Genomic DNA, 19,615 nt, shown 5'->3' on the forward strand with positions numbered 1-19,615 from the left:
ACAGGGTTAAGTGACTCGCCCAGGGTCATGCAGCTCATAAGTGCTTGAGAACAGATTTGAACTCAGGCCCTCCTGACTCTAGGGCTAGCACTCTATACACTGAGTCATCTGGCTTCCCCTGTATGTGTATATATACATATAAATATTCTCTTAATGCTAGCATTTTCCCTTATGTTGATTAGCTCCCATTTATCCTGTAGCTTAATTGTAGTTAAATAATTGTTTTATATAGTCTCCTCCATTAGAATGTGAGCTCCTTGAGAACAGAGACTGCCTTTTGCTTTTCTTTGTATGCCCACCATTTAGAGCACAGTGATTGGGACATGAAAAGTTATTAATAAATGCTTACTGATTGACTGATACATGAGACACCTATCTATCTCTCTATCCATCCACCTATCTATTATCTACCCATCCATCTATTATCTATCCCTCCATCTATCTATCTACCAATTGAGCAATCTATCAGTATCTTATTTCCTCAACTAGAACTATAAGCCAGGGCCCAAGGATCATGCCTTACGCTTCTTTTTAACCTACACGGTGACTATAACATAATGAGTGTTCAGTGAATATTTGCTGAATTATTTAGTGGAATTAATTCTACATATTTGTCATTATGAAAAGCAGATTCCTATCCCAACAATAAATTATTATCATTTACTTGCCAATACGCCATGTAGCATCTCATATTTCAGTTTATGAGACAAAAACATCTTTTTGTGAATAGTCGGGCAAATTAGAGATGTAAATGCTACAGAAGTAAAATAATAATAGTGATAGCTTCCATGGCTATGGCACTTCAGAGTTACATGGTACTTCCCACATATACTATTACAGCTGTTTTTTCCTAACTCTGTGAGGTAGGTAATACAAGTATTATTATCTGTATTTTGCAGGTGAAGAAATGGCTGAGAAAGTTGAGGTTATTTATCTCAAGTGAATTGTGTTAGTAGTAAACAAAAAAGGCAGGCGCTGTTTTTGCTTTTGCATTTGCACAGTGCCTAGGACACTGGGTCTAGCAAGTGCTTTAAAAATGGTTGTTGATTAGTTTCAAGAAGAGAATGCTAACATTGGGGGCAGGGAGTGGGGATGATTCAGGAAAGATCTCAGGCACCTGAGCTAGACTTTGACAGAGACTATGGCTTCTCAGAGGCAGGAGAGGTGAAGGGCAGGATATTCCAAACATGGGGAACAATTTGCGCAAGACGGAGAGCGGGGAGATAGGATGCCATGGACAGCACCTTGCGGTGAGGGGTAGGCCAGTTGACTAGTACGGAGAAAGTATAAAGGGGAATGAGATGCCTGGAAAGGAAAGTGGGAGCCATACTCCGTAGGTCTTTAAAGGTCACTCAGAGTTTTTTTTTTTTTTTTGCCTCCTGAAGGCAACAGAGCACTTACTGAAGTTTTCTGATTAAGGAAATAAAATGCTTAGATGCAGGCTTTAGGAATAATCCCACTTTGACCGCTGAGTAGAAGAGGGATGGAAGATGAGAGAGAACCGAGACTGAGGGGCCAAGTAGGAGGCTTTAATATAGTTCAGGTGAGAGAGGTGAGGGCTTGAATGAGAGTGGTGGGTGGGTTATGTAAGTGGATAGAAAAGGAGGGCCGAGGGATTGTAGAATGGCAAACACAAGACCCCTCTATCAATCAGATGACAAATCTTATAATTTCTCTGTATACAGTATCTCTCACATATGTCCCCTTTCTTCACTCACACAGATACCAGGCCCTCATCACCTCTTGCCTGGAATACTGCAGTAGGTTTCTGGTTGTTCTCTTAGCCAAAAGTGTCTTCCCATTCCAATTCATTCTCTGCCCAACTTCCACAGTGATTTTCCAAAGCATAGGTCTGGTCGTGTCATCTCTCCTGCTCAACTATTAGCTCTAAATTCACCCATAAAGTCCTTTGTTTGGCCTTTTAAGCCCTTCATGACATGGCTCCTTCCTTCCCTCCCAATTTTATTTACCTTCTCCTCTTCTCTAAGTATTCTAGAATCCAGCCATCCTAGCCTACTTCCTGCTTTTGAACAGGACACTCCATCTCCTGACTCCATGCCTTTGTATTGACTATTCTGGAATGCCTTCCCTCCTAACCTCTGACTTGTAGAATCTCTTTGTTGCTGTTGTTCAGTCATCTCAGTCGTATCCAACTCTTTGTGACCCCATTTGGGGCTTTCTTGGCAAAGATCCTGGAGTGGTTTGCCATTTTCTTCTCCAGCTCATTTTACCGATGAGGAACCTGAGACAAACAGGGTTAAGTGAGTTGCCCAGGGTCACACAGCTAGTAAGTGTCTGAGGCTGGATCTGAACTCAGACTTTCCTAACTCTGGGCCTGATTCTCCATCCACTATACCAACTAGCTGCCTAACTTCCTTTAAGATTCAGTTCAAGTGTTACCTCCTCCAGGAAGCCTTTCACCATCACCATCCCTTGCCCAATTGCTAGTGCCCTCCCCTCAAAGGTTACTTTCTATCTACTCTGCTTTTATCCTATATGATCTGATTTATGTATGTTATTTCCCCTATTAGAATGGGAGTTCCTTGAAGGCAGAGACTGGTTTTGCTTTTTCTTTGTATCACCATGGTGCTTAAAGAGCCTGGCACATAGTAAATACTTAATAAAAGCCTGTTGATTTATTGACTGAAGTCTGGTTAGTATAGGGTCAAGGTGGGGGACACTAAAGGAAATGAGAAAAGTTAAAAATGACAGATTTTGCAAATCTGGATGACTGAAGTGATATGTGTCCTCAAAAGAAATGAGGCTGTTTGGAGGAGGAAAAGTTTTGAGAGGAAATATGATGAGTGTCTGTTTTAGATATAATGGCTTAGAGATGCTCGTGGGACTAGCAGGCAGCCAAAAACGTGGGACTAGGGTTCAGGAGGATGGTTGGGACAAGAATGGAGATATTAAAGTCACCTGCATGGAAATGATAAGTGAACCCCATATTAGGTCTAGATATCTAGGCCTGGGAGCCACCTGGATGGCAAGGATCACCCCACAGAAGCTGATGCCTAACCAAAGCATACTTTGAATATATACGTTCTCCTCCTTGTTGCCCCTTGTGGTAAGAAGTAACTGCTACTTTAGAATATGTGCAGCTTTGGACAAGAGCCTATGTCATTCTTAGCTTTCTCATTTTCACTTTATCTTTTTGTCCCCAGAGTCTATCAGAGTGCCTTAAACCTAGTAGTACTTAAGAAAGGGATGAATGGAGATCATGATGAATGTCTACACTACTATGTGGTAAACAACCCTCCATCGGGTAATAAGGAATATGCTACTGTATAGTTCTTAGAGCTACAATAACCCCAACATTTCTATTGGTCTTTACGGTTTACCAAGTATTTTCTTTTTCTAAATCCCAGTGATACAGGTACTAGCACAGGTATTATTTCCATTTTACTGATTAAGGAATGGCGAGCCAGAAACTCCACTGTTCATCTGCTGCCCTGACTGGTTTTAACTCTGGAACAAGATGCACCTCCCAGCATAAGTGTATCACCCCTAGATTCACCATTAGGCTGCTAATTCAAGCTTCAATTGACACCACCTCTTTCAGTCTCCTTTCCCCTCTGATCGGAGAGTGGAGTAACAAACTCCTCCCTGTGTCTGCCTTTACAGAGGGCAGAAATTGGACTCAGTTCATTCCACTTTGCATCTGCTATGGTGCCTGGTTTATCTCCAAACAAAATGCCCCAGGGCTAGGTACCCTCTGGTGTCCCATCGTCACCCCAACTGCACTTTTCTACCTCCTTTTGTGTGCTTTCTTCTTATTTAGATGGTAAACTCCTTGAGGGTATGGATTGTCTTTTTTTTAATTAATTGTATTCCCAGTGTTTAGCACAATGCCTGGAACATAGTAGGCCCTTAATAAATACTTATGGGATGGAGAGACTAAGTGAGTTGCCCAGAGTCCATAGGTACTAAGTATCAATATTGAGAAACCCAAGTCACCCAACTTCAGTTCTCCCTGGAAAGGATGAGAGTCCTTAATGCTGAATACAATCTGAACATAGCTCCCCACCCAAACAAAAACAATGGACAATTTTGCCTCAAAATGCCTGAATTACAGCTGTAACACATTTGAGGGGATAAGTCTAGTGGGCATACAGGTAGCAGATAGGTTTATTAAGGGTTAGGTGAGGCTAAAATCAATTATCTGTTATTATCCTGGAGAAATTATCTTCATGTGCAACTACAGAAGGAATTCCAAACAATAAATGATGTTTGTGATGTGTGACATGATTAATACAGAGGTAGAAAAAGAAATAGAATCAATGTATTCTTTCATACTGGCTCACCATTCATTTTTTTGTCTCTAACTACCAGACAGAACTATTGCAGGCAAAAAACTAAAAGAGATTAATATTCAAAAGGATCGTGAAAATTTGTAGGTAGAACATGTGCAGAAACTTATGCAAACTGCTTAAGACTCATCCTAAGATGTTTCCCTTTGTTTAAAGGGGATTCTAAGAGCAGTAGTGGTATGGAGACAATTATTAGGTCAAGGGCTTGTGAGAATATTATTTTGCTATTTGGTTAATATCAAGCTTGTCTAGAGTTTTGCTACAATTAATAATGTTAAAAGAAGAATGGCCTGTGGTTTATTCTGTAAATGCCATCAAAGAAACATGACATGACAAAAGTTTATGATGTTGTATGTACTGTGTTAAGAATTGGTTATTTAATGTGTTTATGTATGTAGTGGAGCCCGTTGTTAATTCCTTAGTGAAATATCATCCTCCTGGCAAGGAAATTAATAATGAATTAATATGAACTATAAGAAACTGGGTTCTGATGTGAATTTCTTAAATAGAACAAATCGTCAAGGTTCCAATTTTGAATCTGCAAAATGATCAGGGTATAAGGATTAGAAATGGTAACTTAAAATTGTGCTAAGGTGACTTTTGTAGGAGAATGGACAGAAAGCTGGTTCCTATAAGAAGACAAGAGGAAGATGCTGGGATGCTGTGCTGAGGATGGCAGAGCAAATGCCAAGGACCAGAAGACTTTTGATGTTCCCTGCCGCACAGCTATATAGGAAAAGACTTTTTGAATCTTAAAGGGACAATTGCATCATCGTTTTCCTTTGGGTCTCTGTATCTGTATTTACAAAGGGGACTGCCTCCTTTGATTTGTCAATGCATTGGAGATTTTGAGGAGTGGAAACCTTAGAAAAGGGTAATGGGGAAGCATGATGGGAAGATAAGTTGATGGACAATTTATATCAGCAATGATGTGTGAAGTGATCAAAATCGTAAGAAATCAGAGGGGGTACTGAATGGGAAGGATAAATTGTGAAGACTTCACAGGGTAAAAATACAGGGGTTACACTCTTCTCATATTTCTGAAATAGGGAATGTCTGAGGGAGTAGGAGAGGCTTGGGATTTGGCTTTGTGGTGACTCTGGAAGGTCAGGGCCTGGAGCTGTGGGCATGCCCTTCCCCTTCTCTCAGATGTTAGCACCAAATAGGGAGATAATGGACTACCTGTGAGCTGTTTGTTCTCTGTTCCAGGAAGGTCTCCCCCACTCCTCATTTCTTCTCCTAGACTTTTCAACACCACCCACAGCAGTTGAGTTCCGGATAGGGAAAATCTTAACGGACTGGACCAAACTTGGTCCCCTAGTTCTCTGTCTAATTTTTTGTGCCTAGATTGTAAGCCTGCCTCCCAGCCAATGGTGAGAAAGGATAGAGGTGGGAGGGAATCTTTTCATTAAGAGTATAAATTAAGGGGGGCCAGAGCCAAGATAGTGGCTGGAAAGCAGGAACTTGCGTGAGCTCCCCCCACCCAGGTCCCTCCAAACACCTATAAAAATGGCTTGGAACAAATTCTAGAACTGAAGAACCCATGAAATAGCAGAGGGAAGCAGGGCTCCAGCCCAGGACCGCCTGGATGGTCACAGAGTAAGGTCTATGGCACAGGGCTGGGGAGCGGAGCAGAGGAGAGTCCAGCGTGGGGTGCAGGGACCAACCAGATTGGGCGGAACAGGCCCTAGAGCCCTGAATCAGTGAGCTGTAGCAGTTACCAGACCTCTCGACCCACAAACACCAAAGACAACAGAGAAGGTTAGTGGGAAAAGCTGCTGGGACAGAGTGAAAGGAGTTTGCAGTTCAGCCAAAGCCCCAGGGGCAGCTCAGAACTACAGTTGCAGTTGCTTCTGGCCCCAGGCCCACCTGGTGGGAGGAATTAAGTGGAAGATCTGAGTGGGAGTGCAGAGCCAGCTTAACATCTGAGTCTGGTCCATATTGGCAGTTCTTGGGGAGGAGTAGCGCTGGTGTGGCAGAGCGAGCTGTGTAGCTCTGAAAACAACAATGCAGCCTCTCAAGTATGGGACAAAGTACTCTATACTCTACAAGCAGTCATACCCAGACAAAAAACTCAAGCATCAAGTAAGTTGGCTGGGAACATGGCCAGGCAGCAAAAATGGACTCAGATTCAGACTCAGACTTTGGAATCTTTCTTTGGTGACAAAGGAGACCAAAACATATAGCCAGAAGAAGTCAACAAAGTCAAAGAGCCTACATCAAAAGCCTCCAAGAAAAACATGAACTGGTCTCAGGCCATGGAAGACCTCAAAAAGGATTTGGAAAAGCAAGTTAGAAAAGCAGAGGAAAAATTGGGAAGAGAAATGAGAGTGATGTGAGAAAACCATGAAGAACAAGTCAACGACTTGCTAAAGGAGACCCAAAAAATACTGAAGAAAATAACACCTTAAAAATAGACTACCTCAAATGGCAAAAGAGCTCCAAAAAGCCAATGATGAGAAGAATGCCTTGAAAGGCAGAATTACCCAAATGGAAAAGGAGGTCCAAAAGACCACTGAAGAAAATGCTACCTTAAAAATGAGATTGGAGCAAGTGGGAAGCTAGTGACTTTATGAGAAATCAAGATATTATCAAACAGAACCAAAGGAATGAAAAAGTGGAAGACAATGTGAAATATCTCATTGGAAAAACCACTGACCTGGAAAATAGATCCAGGAGAGATAATTTAAAAATTATTGGACTACCTGAAAGCCATGATCAAAAAAAGAGCTTAGATATCATATTTCAAGAAATTATCAAGGAGAACTGCCCTGATATTCTAGAGCCAGAGGGTAAAATAGAAATTGAGAGAATCCACAGATCGCTTCCTCAAAAAGACCCCGAAAAGAAAACTCCTAGGAATGTTGTTGCCAAATTCCAGAGCTCCCAGGTCAAGGAGAAAATACTGGAAGCAGCCAGAAAGAAACAATTTGAGGATTGTGGAAACACAATCAGGATAACACAGGATCTAGCAGCTTCCACATTAAGGGATTGAAGGGCTTGGAATACAATTTTCCGGAGGTCAATGGAACTAGGATTAAAACCAAGAATCACCTACCCAGCAAAACTGAGTATCATGCTCCAAGGCAAAATATGGATTTTCAACAAAGTAGAGGACTTTCAAGCTTTCCCAGTGAAAAGACCAGAGCTGAATAGAAAATTTGACTTTCAAACACAAGAATCAAGAGAAGCATGAAAAGGTAAACGAGAAAGAGAAATCATAAGGGACTTACTAAAGTTGAACTGTTTTGTTTACATTCCTACATGGAAAGATGATGTGTATAATTCATGAGACCTCAGTATTAGGGTAGCTGAAGGGAATATACATATACAGAGAGACAGAGGGCACATGGTGAATTGAATATCAAGGGATGATATCTAAAAAAAATAAAATCAAATTAAGGGATGACAGAGGAATATATTGAGAGAGGGAGAAGGGCAGAGCTAGAATGGGGTAAATTATCTCACATAAAAGTGGCAATAAAAAGCAGTTTTGTAGAAAGGGAAGAGGGGGCAGGTGAGGGGGAATGCTTGCTCTCATCAGATTTGACCTGAGGAGGGAATAACATACACACTCAATTGGGTATCTTACCCCACTGGAAAGAAAGAGGAAGAAGATAAAAAAGGGGGGATGATAGAAGGGAGGGTAGATAGGGGAGGAGGTAATCAAAAGCAAACACTTTCCAAAAGGAACAGGGTCAAGGGAGAAAATTGAATAAAGGGGGATAGGATAGGAAGGAGCAAAATATAGTTAGTCTTTCACAACATGAATATTGTGGAAGGGTTTTACATAATGATACACATGTGGCCTATGTGGAATTGCTTGCTTTCTTAGGGAGGGTGGGTGGGGAGGGAAGAGGGGAGAGAATTTAGAACTCAAAGTTTTAAAAACAGATGTTCAAAAAAAGTTTTTTCACGCAACTAGGAAATAAGACATAGGCACTGGGGCATAGAAATCTGTCTTGCCCTACAAGAAAGTAAGGTAAGAGGGGATGGAGGTGGGAAGTGGGGTGACAGAAGGGAGGGCTGCCTGGGGAATGGGGCAACCAGAATATATGCCACCTTGGAGTGGGGGGAGGGTAGAAATGGGGAGAAAATTTGTAATTCAAACTCCTGTGAAAATCAATGCTGAAAACTAAAAACAAGAAATAAATAAATGCTAAAAAAAGTATAAATTAAGGCAGCATTCCCTTTTACCTCACCTCCTCCATTATGGAGGTGTGCCAAAATCTTGCAAGGTTTGTAAAATAAATTTGCTTTGTTTCTCCTAAAGATGTCTCTCCTATTATTTGAAAATTCTGTCCCATACATTTGTGATGTGTGACATGATTAATGCAGAGGCAGAAAAAGAAATAGAATCAATGTATTCTTTCATACTGGCTCACCATTCATTTTTTTTCTGTCTCTAACAACCAGACAGAGCTATTACAGGCAAAAAACTAAAAGAGATTAATTTTCAAAAGCATCATGAAAATTTGTAGGTAGACTGTTTGTTACATGCACTCTATTGGCAGCCCTGCATTCTCATTCCACTTAATTTTCCTCATACTCTAATTCCTGATGGGGGACAGAAAAACTTCATTTGTAGTTGTAGTAGCGTATTGGGGTATATTTTTATTCAAATTTAAAGCAGAAGTGTCTTAAAAAAATCCCTCACTCATCTGAAATCTCATGACATTTTCAAAAGATTACAGGTAATTGTATCATAGATCTAGAAGGGGAGGATATCCTCTTTACAGCCCAACCCTTCTCATTTTACAAAGAAAACTGACCCAGCGAGGTGGATGTGACTTTCCCAGGATCACAGACCTAGTCAGTGCATAACTATTCAGGCCTTCCTGACTGAACCAAGCACTCTATCCACTGCCCCACCTAGCTGATTGTTCTTCTCTTATGGCACTCTCCACCTTCTAGGTATTTTTGTATGTGGTCAGGAGAATGTTAGCTTCTTGAGAGCAGGGGACGCTTTGTTTTTATCTTCAACACCCACCCTAAGGACTGGAACAAAGTAGGCACTTAGTGAATGCCATTTAAATTGAACTGAATGTTTTATTCCTTCAAATAAACTCTGAGAAGGCACCTACCTAGCTCAATACCTAGTACTAGAACTTCAGGAAATGATTAATAAAGGAATAAAATAAAAATGTCTTTGGGAAAGAAAGTACTCACGGGGGATTGTCGCATTTCCTTTGTCTGAACCGGGCTCCAGTCCCACATGTCCTACTGCACATGCTCCAAGGGCTCCATGTACTCCAATCTCCATCCACATGCTCTGGGATAGGAGTTTTGCTGACACACTCCCCAGCTCGGCACCACTGAAATGAAGAAGGGTGAATGTGTGTTCACTGAGTAAGGTGATCTTGGAGAGTACCCTTCAGGTGACAGTATGGGACAAGGAGAAGGGGAAAATGTCCTTGGATAAATGGTGTTTGTCCATATGGGAGTGGGAATGAGACAACTCTGGTATCTCTCAATTTATGAAGGCTATAAAATGGTCATTTACAGGATAATTCTAATTATGACAATTATGACATCATTGGCAGGGTTTTTTAAAATAAATCTTTCCAGTCTTTTGAGTATGTTAATAGTTTAACTTTCCTGGAAGCTAGGGATAATGAGAAGGTAGAGAAATCACCATCAACTGAAAGAAAGTAGGCCATCATATTGTCTTGCCAACATCATTGGTGGTGGTGATTCAGTAGGGCTCAACTCTTCATGACTCTGTGGATCATGGTATGTCAGTATTCTCTGCAGGGTTTTCTTTGCAAAGATACTAGAATGGTTTCCCATTTCCTTCTCCAACGGCTTAAGGCAAACAGAAGTTAAGTGACTTGCCCAGGGTTACACATCTAGTAAATGTCTCAGGCCACATTTGAACTCAGGTCTACCTGACTCCAGGCCCAAGGCTCTATTCATTGAGCCATCTAGCTGCCTCTGTCTTGCCTTTAGTAAGCACTTAATAAATACTTGCTGAATGGACTCTAGCTTTATATATCTCTACCAATAAGTTAAGTGCAACAGTCCTAAGGAAAGGCAAATCATTCTTGTTTTGTCAGACCATGGTGGGGATATTATAAAACAAAAGTGTCATTTTTCTTCTTTTTTTTTTTAAAGAGAATTACAGGATAAGTGTCATGGGGAATGGTGAAGAAATGGAAACCAGTTTTGAAAAAGGTCAATGAGGGCTCTCCTACAGTTTCCCTCTGAGATGCTTAAATTAGGATTCTGATGATTGCCAATTGAAGTAGAGGAATGTGGTTCCACAGAAGACTTAAAAGATGGCTGCTTGAAGTAAGTAATTACCTTATCTGCCCCACACTCAGTGCCATCCAGAGGAGGGTCCAGCTTAGTTTTGCAAGATGTATCCCCTTCCACAAGACACCACAGCCCTGCACACATCAAATGCTGCAATTGCAAAGGGAAGGGAAAAATTATTGCTAGTGATTTCCAAGGCCAATATGAAATTTATTGATATTGGTATACAAGCTCTGAATTGTAAATAGTGTCAGAAAAGATAACTTCTTTTCAATTGCTATTTAGTACTAAATATTTGCAATTTAAAATGGGAGGATAGGAAAAAAAGAAAATCTGAATCATTTTATATGCAAATAAATTATAAGCATAGTGCTTTTGATAGGGATATACATGCATATATAAACACATCTATATGTCTATATATGTATATATAGTAAAAAGTTTAACTCTCACTCCAAACCTTTTGCAAGAATTATGTCAAAAAGAATTAGCTGGATTGACATGACACATCAACTATCTGGAAGTCAAAAATGTGTCATCAAAATAAAATCTCAAATTCAAGATGTGTAAGAACTCACTCTCTGATTTGGGGCATGTCTCAATACCTTTATGTCTCCCAAATTACTCAAAGAAAGACAGAAAAGCTGTAATGTTGAACCAACATGCCCACATGGATAAAACAGACAGACACCCATATGCTCCTAAATTGTCTATGGAATGAGTCAAAGATACAACTCATTCAATACATCGTAATCAAGCATGGCTAATTTCAGGCATTAGTGAAAAAAAGCTAACCTTCCAGAGTGTAGACAAGATGATGGACGGGTAGGCAGGCCATACTCTTAAGAAAGAGTAAAGATCAAAGTTGTGTAGAGCAATCAAGTATAGTGTTCACCCCAACTCTTAAGCTTGAATATGCTCATGTGTTCCAATGGAACACTTTTTAAAACACGTTTTTATTTGAAGTCTTGAGTGCCAAATTCTATCCCGCCCTCCCTGCCCTTTCCACTCCCTAAGATGGTAAACAATCACACATAGGTTATACATGTGCGATTACATGAAACATTTCCACATTATTCATTTTGTACAAGAAGACTCAAATAAAAGAAAAAATAAGACAAAGAAGATGAAAATAGTATGCTTCAGTCTGTATTTAATCAATATCAGTTCTTTCTCTGGAGGCAGATAGTCTGTTTAATCCTTAGTCCTTTGGAATTGTCTTAGATCGTTGTATTTCTGAAAATAGCTAAGTCATTCACAATTCTTCATGGAACAAAGTTGCTGTTACTGTGTACAATATTCTCCTGCTTCTATTCACTTCACTATGCATCAGTTCATGTAAGTCTTTCCAGGTTTTTCTGAAATCATCCTGCTTGTCATTTCTTATGGCACAATAACATTCCATTATAATCATAAACCACAGATTATTTAAGCCTTCCCAATTTACAGGCATCCCTTTGATTTCCAATTGTTAGCCACCACAAAACAAGCTGCTATAAATATTTTTGTACAACTGGGTCTTTTCCCCCTTTTTTGGGAGATGTCTTTGCGATCTAGACCTAGCAGTGGTATTGCTGGATCAAAGGGTAAGCACAATTTTATAGACTTTTGGGCATCGTCAAAGGAGCACTTTCAAGCAATTTTAAACATGTGCACCATTCAATAAGAATGGATTTGCAACTCTTGCTTTTCAAAAGCCAAAAATGCTAAGACATCTTAGAGACCAAAAATAGAAGGAAAAGTTGAGCAACAAAGGGTGAAAAGAGTTAGAGAAAGACTCAGATCTATCCCATTTGTCAGAAGTGTCTGTACTGATCATCCTAAAGAAGTTGGAGGTTTGAATGGAATATTATATTGTCAAAAATATATATTCTCTTATTATTGTTCACATATCAATAGTACAATAAAAAGATGAGAATCTTACTTGCTAGGCCAGGTGGTCTTGTAAAGATTTATTGTAACTTGGGAAAGAGTTTGTTTCAGCACACATTAACCTTACAGTAGTTCAATAATATAATTTGCATGTGTGTATACACATGTATGTAAAAGAAATCGAGAACTGCCAAATAATACTTACGTGTATTTATGTGGCTCTAATGTCCAATAATTAGGACAGATCAAAACAGATAGGAATAAGGTTGTGTTAAACAGTTCGTTCATTGATGATGGCTTGCATTTATATAATGCTTTGCCATTGCAAAGTTTTTTCATTTGCATTATCTCATCTGATTCTCAAAGCAAACCTGTGTGATAGACCAAGAAAATATTCTTATCCCCATTTTACAGAAGAAGAAGCAAAGGACCAGAAAAATTAAGCAACCTGTAAAGTCATGCAGTTAGCAAACGGCAGAGCCTCTGAACCTGGAGCTATGAAGAACAGGGTTCGAGTCCCAATTCCAATACTATCTGTATGTCCTTGGGCCTATCACTTAGCCTTTTGAACTAAATGAAAATAAACATAAAATGAACATAACAATAGCACCTATCTCATAGGGTTTTTGTGAGAATCAAATGTACAGTGTTGTGCAAACCTTAGAGTGTTACATGAATGTGAGTTTCTATCTGCATCATATTCAGACTTCAAATTTCATGTTCTTTCCTCGATAGCATGATACTTTCTTAAGCTAATTGCTATAGGGTATCTCTGGCCCCATAAAGATGTCATAGATACAAATAAGTGAAAGCATCAAGAGAGACATTATATGAAATGATACTTAGGTCAGAGTTCACATAGTAGAGTGGGCAGTTCAGAAGAGGAAATGACTACTGTCGGTCTCCAAGGCAGATTTCTTGGAGATAGTATTTGTGCTGCGTCTTAAAAGATGGGGATTTGGAAAGATACAACTAGAAGATTATGAACTTCAGGCGGAGGGGAAAATGAGCAAAAGCATGTAGCTAGGGATACACAGGCTGACTAGCAAATAATCCAGTTTGGCTAGAATATGGGATGTACGAAGGAGAATAATGGGAGATAGGCCTGATTTGGTAGGTTATATGAAAGCTGGATAAAACTAAGGATTTCTGAACAAAATGAGGATGAGAATCGATTGTCCTCACTCTCCCCCATCCCACATATCCAATTGGCGGCCATATCTTGCTGTTTCTACATCTATCACATATGGCTTCTTCTCTCCACTCACACAGCTACCCCCTTAGTTCACAGCCATCATCACTTCTAGCTTAGATTAATGCAACAGCCTCCCAATTAGTTTCCCTGCTTCAAGTCTTTTGCCACTCTAGTCCTTACTATACATTGCTGGCAAAGTAATTTTCTTTAAGCGCCAGTCTGACCACATGACTCCCATATTCAATAAATTCCAGTCACTTCCTATTGCTTCTGGAATCAAATATAAACTCTCCTCTCTTACTGTTTAATTCCCTACACAACTGGGCTCCAATATGTGTTTCCAACTTTATTACAACATTGTACCCTTCCTGTACTCTATTGTCCAGCCAAACTTGAGTTACAGTCCTATCTCTGTGCTTCGACACTGGCCACTCCAACATGGCCAGACTGTCTTCGCTCCTTGGCTGTACTTCAGAGTACCTTTCTTCCTTGAAGACTCAGTTCAGGCACCATCATCTAAATGAAGCCTTTCTGGATCTCCCTAACTCCTAATGCTCTCCCTTCCAAAATACTTCATATTTAATCACCCTGTATATGTGTGCGAAGGAAGATCTTCCCCACTCATTCAATAGGCCTCAGCTGGGCCTAGGTAGGAAAGCTTGATTATATCTTTGTTTGTAAGTAGGCCTAAAGCCCCTACTTACTAGTTGATAAGCTGATGTAGGTGTGAAGCCCTCAGGACCCTAAGGGGAGTTGCTAAGACCAGAACCAATGGTATGTGCACTGAGTTCTAGTCAATCATGAATTCAGCCAATCAGACACCTGAATTCTAGTCAATCAGATGCTGGCTAGGATTATATAAAAGGAGAGCCCAGAATTGAAAAGGGGAAGAGAACTGAAGAGGAGCAGAACTGAGAGCTGTGAAAACTGAGAGGAAGACATTGAAGCAGCAGACATCAAGAGAGCCCTGAAGAGCAGACATCAAGAGAACCAGCTTTGTCAGAGCTGCAGAAGAGAGTGCTGAGCAGAGAGTTAGGATTTGTGAGTGATGGTTTACAAGAGAGCCCCCGGGAGGGGGCGGGGCAGAGAGAGGTTACAGGATGACTTGGTTCCTTGCTACAATACCATGTTATAATTTCCTTGTTACTACATTGAAGTGAGCTTACTGGTTTTGGAATATAATTGCTATTATATTGAATTGGGGGTATTGGTTCTTGGATTTGATCCTCTGGAGTCTAAATAAATGTTATATTTCCTCTGCCTTCTACATAAAGAGTTTTTCATACTTTGTGATTCCAAACCATTCAGGCATGTTCATGGTCATCCTCGAGGTCATAAATCTTGCCTTAATGATACAATGTGTGTGGTGTCTGTGTACAAACAAACACATATGTATTTACATAATTTATTTATATGTTATATACCTATATTTTTAAAATTTTTTTCCATATGTACATACAGGTATACTTGTCTCTCCTGTGAGACTGTAAGCTCCTTCTAAATAGGAATTTTTTATTCTTTGTATTTGTATCTCCAGTATCTAGCATAGTGTCTGGCACACAGTAGGTAGGTACTTAATCCTTGTTGCCTGAATGACTCATGAACAGAGCTATGTTGTAGAAAGATGCGTTGGGGTGCAGAATGGATATGGGAGTGGGGAAGAAGAATAAAGACAAAAAGATTGGTTAGGAAGTTGTTGTAGTAGTCCAGAAGAGGTAAAAAGGGCCTAAACTAGAATCATAGCAATGGGAATAGGGAGAAGAAAAACTCCAGAAATAAGTAACACTCGAGAAGAAGTAAGCAAGACATAGCAACTGAGTGTAGGTGAGAGGGGAGATAAAGGAAGAGTCAAAGATAACTCTGAGGTTTCAAGGCAAATCAGAGAGATTGGTGATGACACTGACATATACAGGGAAGTCAGGAAAAGGAACAGTTGCGGGGAGGGAGTTTGTAGTTGTCAGTTTACTTTGTACTGGGTTTAAAGTACCAATACACTAAGAGAGATCTAAGAAATAGCTGATCTGGAGCTCTTCCAAGAACTTGGGGCTCGAGATATAGATCTGGGAGTCATTTTTATAGAGGGAATAGTTGATAGTGGAATTTGATGAGATAACAAGACAAAGAACATAAAAAGGGCATGTATGTTTTACCACAACATCTTTTACACTAATGATATTTATCTTTAAATAGTTTATGTTATTAGAAAAGAGGAGCAAGAATAGAAAAAGAAGAAGACTTGATCACAGGTTTTGTGATCAAGTCCTAGTTACATTGCTCACCTTGCTTTTATATGTGCTTGGAACAAAGCTTTTAAGAGTTCCTACAGCTGAAAAATAGGGCTATTAATAGCAATCGGCTTCACTGCATTGTTCTGAGTAATAACAAAAAATAAAACCATGATTATACTTGCTTCAATATAATATACTCCAGGGCTGCTAAATAACGCTACAACTTCCACAGGAAAAGGAAACACAAAAAAAGGAAAATAATTTTGTAGTAATGAGGCCATATGGTGGTGATCTCAACAGAGTTCTCCAGGAAGCGAACAGTTCATTGGGATCTCCAGAAATACAAGCCAGATGAAGTGATGAATGTTGCTGTATAATGCTCTCTTCTATAATTTGCCAAGTCCACAACTCATTCCTTAGGAATGGTGCTTCAAGTCTCTATATGTGGTCTATTTAGCATAAAAACCTGTGACCAGCTACTCTGTGGAATGAAAATGGTGACAGTGCTACTTGATTCCTTTTAATCATAATTCTTAAGCTTTGTATGGTTCCTGCCTTGGATTCTACTTTCTCATACAAGCATAGCAGGATACTATGAGAAGAAGATGGGTTCCATTCTTGTTCCCATTTTGTGTGAATTTGGAGAAATCAATATTTCTCTATTAAAGAAATGTATGTATATATATATATGCATCATATACATATACATATATATTCACATTTATGCACATACATATGCATTCTGTAGTTTTAAAAATCTATATAGATGTGAATCATTGCCTTTAAAATTTTCATCATGACATACTGATGTGCTTAGAGACCTTTAGATGATAGGGCTTCTTAACTGAATAGAGAAAATGTCAGTTTTGGCAAAACCCAATTGCTTCCATTAGGAAATCTCTGGAAGTGAAATAAGTGAATACATTACAAGATCCTCTATGAAAAATTGTCAAGGAAAGACAGACAAGCACATGAGTATGGAAAGAAGTGTGATTAGATTATAGTCCTACCTAGTGGCAGGAGGTACTAGTCAACCTCTGGTAATTACTAATGCTATGATTTTATGACCTGGTCTCATCAGGCAGTAACAGTTAAGCTCTGATTCAGATGTTTATCTTGATCATCACCTTCATAAATAGATGGTCATGTAAATGACAGAAAGAGAATCATGTGGTGGTTCTCCAGGAATAGAATTGCCATGTAATTGGTGAAGAAAAAGGCAAATCTTCTGAAATGGACTTGATTAAGCTTTATCCTAGACCTAGGATTCCAACTAAACCTTGTGGGACATGAAACTATATGCCTTCCCAATTTCTTCTCATAGATTTTAAAATGTACTTGTTTTCAATCTGTTATCACTAGAATTATATCTATTATGCAGTCACGCATCACGTGTATATATGTATTTATTTGTATTTATATGTGTTCATTATGTTATGCATATATTATATTTATAGAATATATGTATATGTATACATATAATACATATGTATTATGTGTATATTTGTATGTATTTATCATATTGTATTCCACATACATTTATAAAATATATGTATATGTGTGTGTATTTGTACCATCAGGACAAAGGAGCTTTTCCCTCAGTACACAGTGATATACAGTGGCTTTGAACCAAGAGGAGGAGGAAGTAGGTTTACTAATCACAGAATAGGGCAAATAACAATTAATTGGGTCCTTAGTTCTTAGGTTCATCGGAGCAAGGATTCATGGAAGTAGTTACTGGAAGGGTCCTGGGAAATATGAGATCAAGACATCCATTTGGATCTCCCATTCTTCCCATCATAGTCCTTGTCAGGGGTGGGTAGCAAGGTTAAGAATGTCAGTAGGTAGGAAGGTAGCATGGTGAAGGAAGATTCTAATCCCAGGTAACACATAGCAACTGCAATTCAATATTCTTTTCTACTATAATCCCTCCAGGTGGCTGGGGCCAAGGCTTCTTATGACCACGTATTGGAGAGAATATTTTAAAAATGTCATCCACTTTTTAAAAATTTTAAATTTTAAAATCACAATTCCAGTGAATCGTGATATTCAGTCAATATATCTTTATGGTCTCTACTATGTGCCAGGTAATGCGGTAAGTGTTGGGAATACAAAAAGAAGTCAAAGACAATCTCTGCCCTGAAGGAGGTTACAATGTAGTGTAAGCAATGTACAGACAAGCTATGCATAGGATAAATAGGGAATAAGGAAAAGAGGGAAGGTACTAGAATGAAGAGTTGGGAAAGGCTTCCTGAAGAAGACAGGGACACTTGAACTTGTGCTTTAGGAAGTAAAGGAATAAGAGACAGGCAAGAAGAAGGAAATACGATTCTTAGATAGAAAGAAGCAGCAAAAGCTGCTGTTAGTTTTTAAAAATTTATATATTTTTAAACATTAAAAATTACCAGAAAGTCATGGAAATTTCTAACAGAGCCCCTGTATCAGAGGCATCCTCCTGGGTACACTTCTAGGACTTCTTAGGCTCATTGCCCCCAAACAGAAGGAATCAGAGAACTTTTGTTTTTGGAACTCCCCCAAGCACTACAATATTGTCCTAGGTAGGACGTCAACATGGGTGGAGACTGGGATTTCTCCTCCCCATCACTTTCTGCTTTCATTTCCAACTTCTGGTGGCCACCACTACATCTCTGCAGGCCTTCTTCATTGTCCTTGGCGACTCTACAGATTACCTTCTGCACTTCTGCTATTGTCTGGAGGATGGAAATTGTTACCTTCCCTGGGTGATTAGAGCAAGCTCTAACAGCTTGCTCATGAAAAAAACAACTCTTGTGCCAAAGTGCCTGCATACTTATGAAACCTCGTTCATTATGCCCAGGTCCAATAGCCTGTACCCTCCCACTCCAGGGAAGTTAATGGAATGCCTCTTTCTTGCATTGCTTAAACTACTCCCTCTCTTCCACCACTAGCCAGCTTACGGTGAATCCATGTGTCTCATATTTTCTCTTCATTGGGCTAGTGTATGTGCCCAATGGGCAGCTAGGTGGTGCAGTGGATAGAGCACCCAGGCCTAGAGTTAGGAAGATCTGAGCTCAAATTCAGCCTCAGATACTTACCAGCTATGGAGACTCTGGACAAGTCATTTAATTTTGTTTGCTTCAGTTTCTTCCTCTGTAAAATGAGCTGGGGAAGGAAATGGCAAAACACTCCAGAGTCCAGAAAACCCCAAATGGGGTGATGAGTCAGACATGACTGAAACGACTGAACAACAAATGTGCCTAGAGGATATGTGATTGCATCATACTATACATGTCCAATGTGTGATTTCATCAGCGTAGAGACCTCCTACTATGGGAATTCCCTTCAATCAGTCTGCCTTCATTGACACAGATTCCAACATGTCAATGATTTCATAGATAAGTCTAAGGAAAATGCTTAAAACATATAGAGGTTAAATTGCCACATAGTGAGTGTTAGAGGATTTGAACCAGAGTATTCTTGACTCTAAACCCAGCACCTAACCCCCAATGCTGTATTGCCTCTATTATACAAAACTGCCCAACAAATGTATATTGAGCTGTAGCTTAAAAGTTCGTCTGTCTGGTATATATAAGTTTAAATGCCATCAGTTTCAGCAGTGCTAAGATGAGGTTAGTAAGGAGGTGAGGGGATAACAAAATGGTAATTAGAGAAATTAGAACTAATAAGTTTCCTCTTAGTGGTTAAGTGTAGTAGGGCTCAGAGAAAGTTCTATGCACTCCCTTTTTTCTCTGATTTTTGTTCAGTTGTGTCTGATT

General features: G+C 39.6%; 1 protein-coding gene across 1 annotated transcript in view; it reads right to left on the reverse strand.

Annotated features, from left to right (window-relative positions):
• The window catches only part of ADAMTS17 (ADAM metallopeptidase with thrombospondin type 1 motif 17), a 506,671-nt gene that overhangs the window by 201,516 nt on the left and 285,540 nt on the right, over window positions 1-19,615 (reverse strand). Inside the window, exons 11-12 of the mRNA XM_036736388.1 lie at window positions 10,614-10,715; window positions 9,480-9,625 (exon numbers count right to left, since the gene is read on the reverse strand). Of these exons, the coding sequence (XP_036592283.1) occupies window positions 9,480-9,625; window positions 10,614-10,715 (248 nt within the window). The remainder of the gene's footprint in view (window positions 1-9,479; window positions 9,626-10,613; window positions 10,716-19,615) is intronic.

This window comes from Trichosurus vulpecula, chromosome 8 (assembly GCF_011100635.1).
Source record: "Trichosurus vulpecula isolate mTriVul1 chromosome 8, mTriVul1.pri, whole genome shotgun sequence".
Lineage (NCBI taxonomy): Eukaryota > Metazoa > Chordata > Mammalia > Diprotodontia > Phalangeridae > Trichosurus > Trichosurus vulpecula.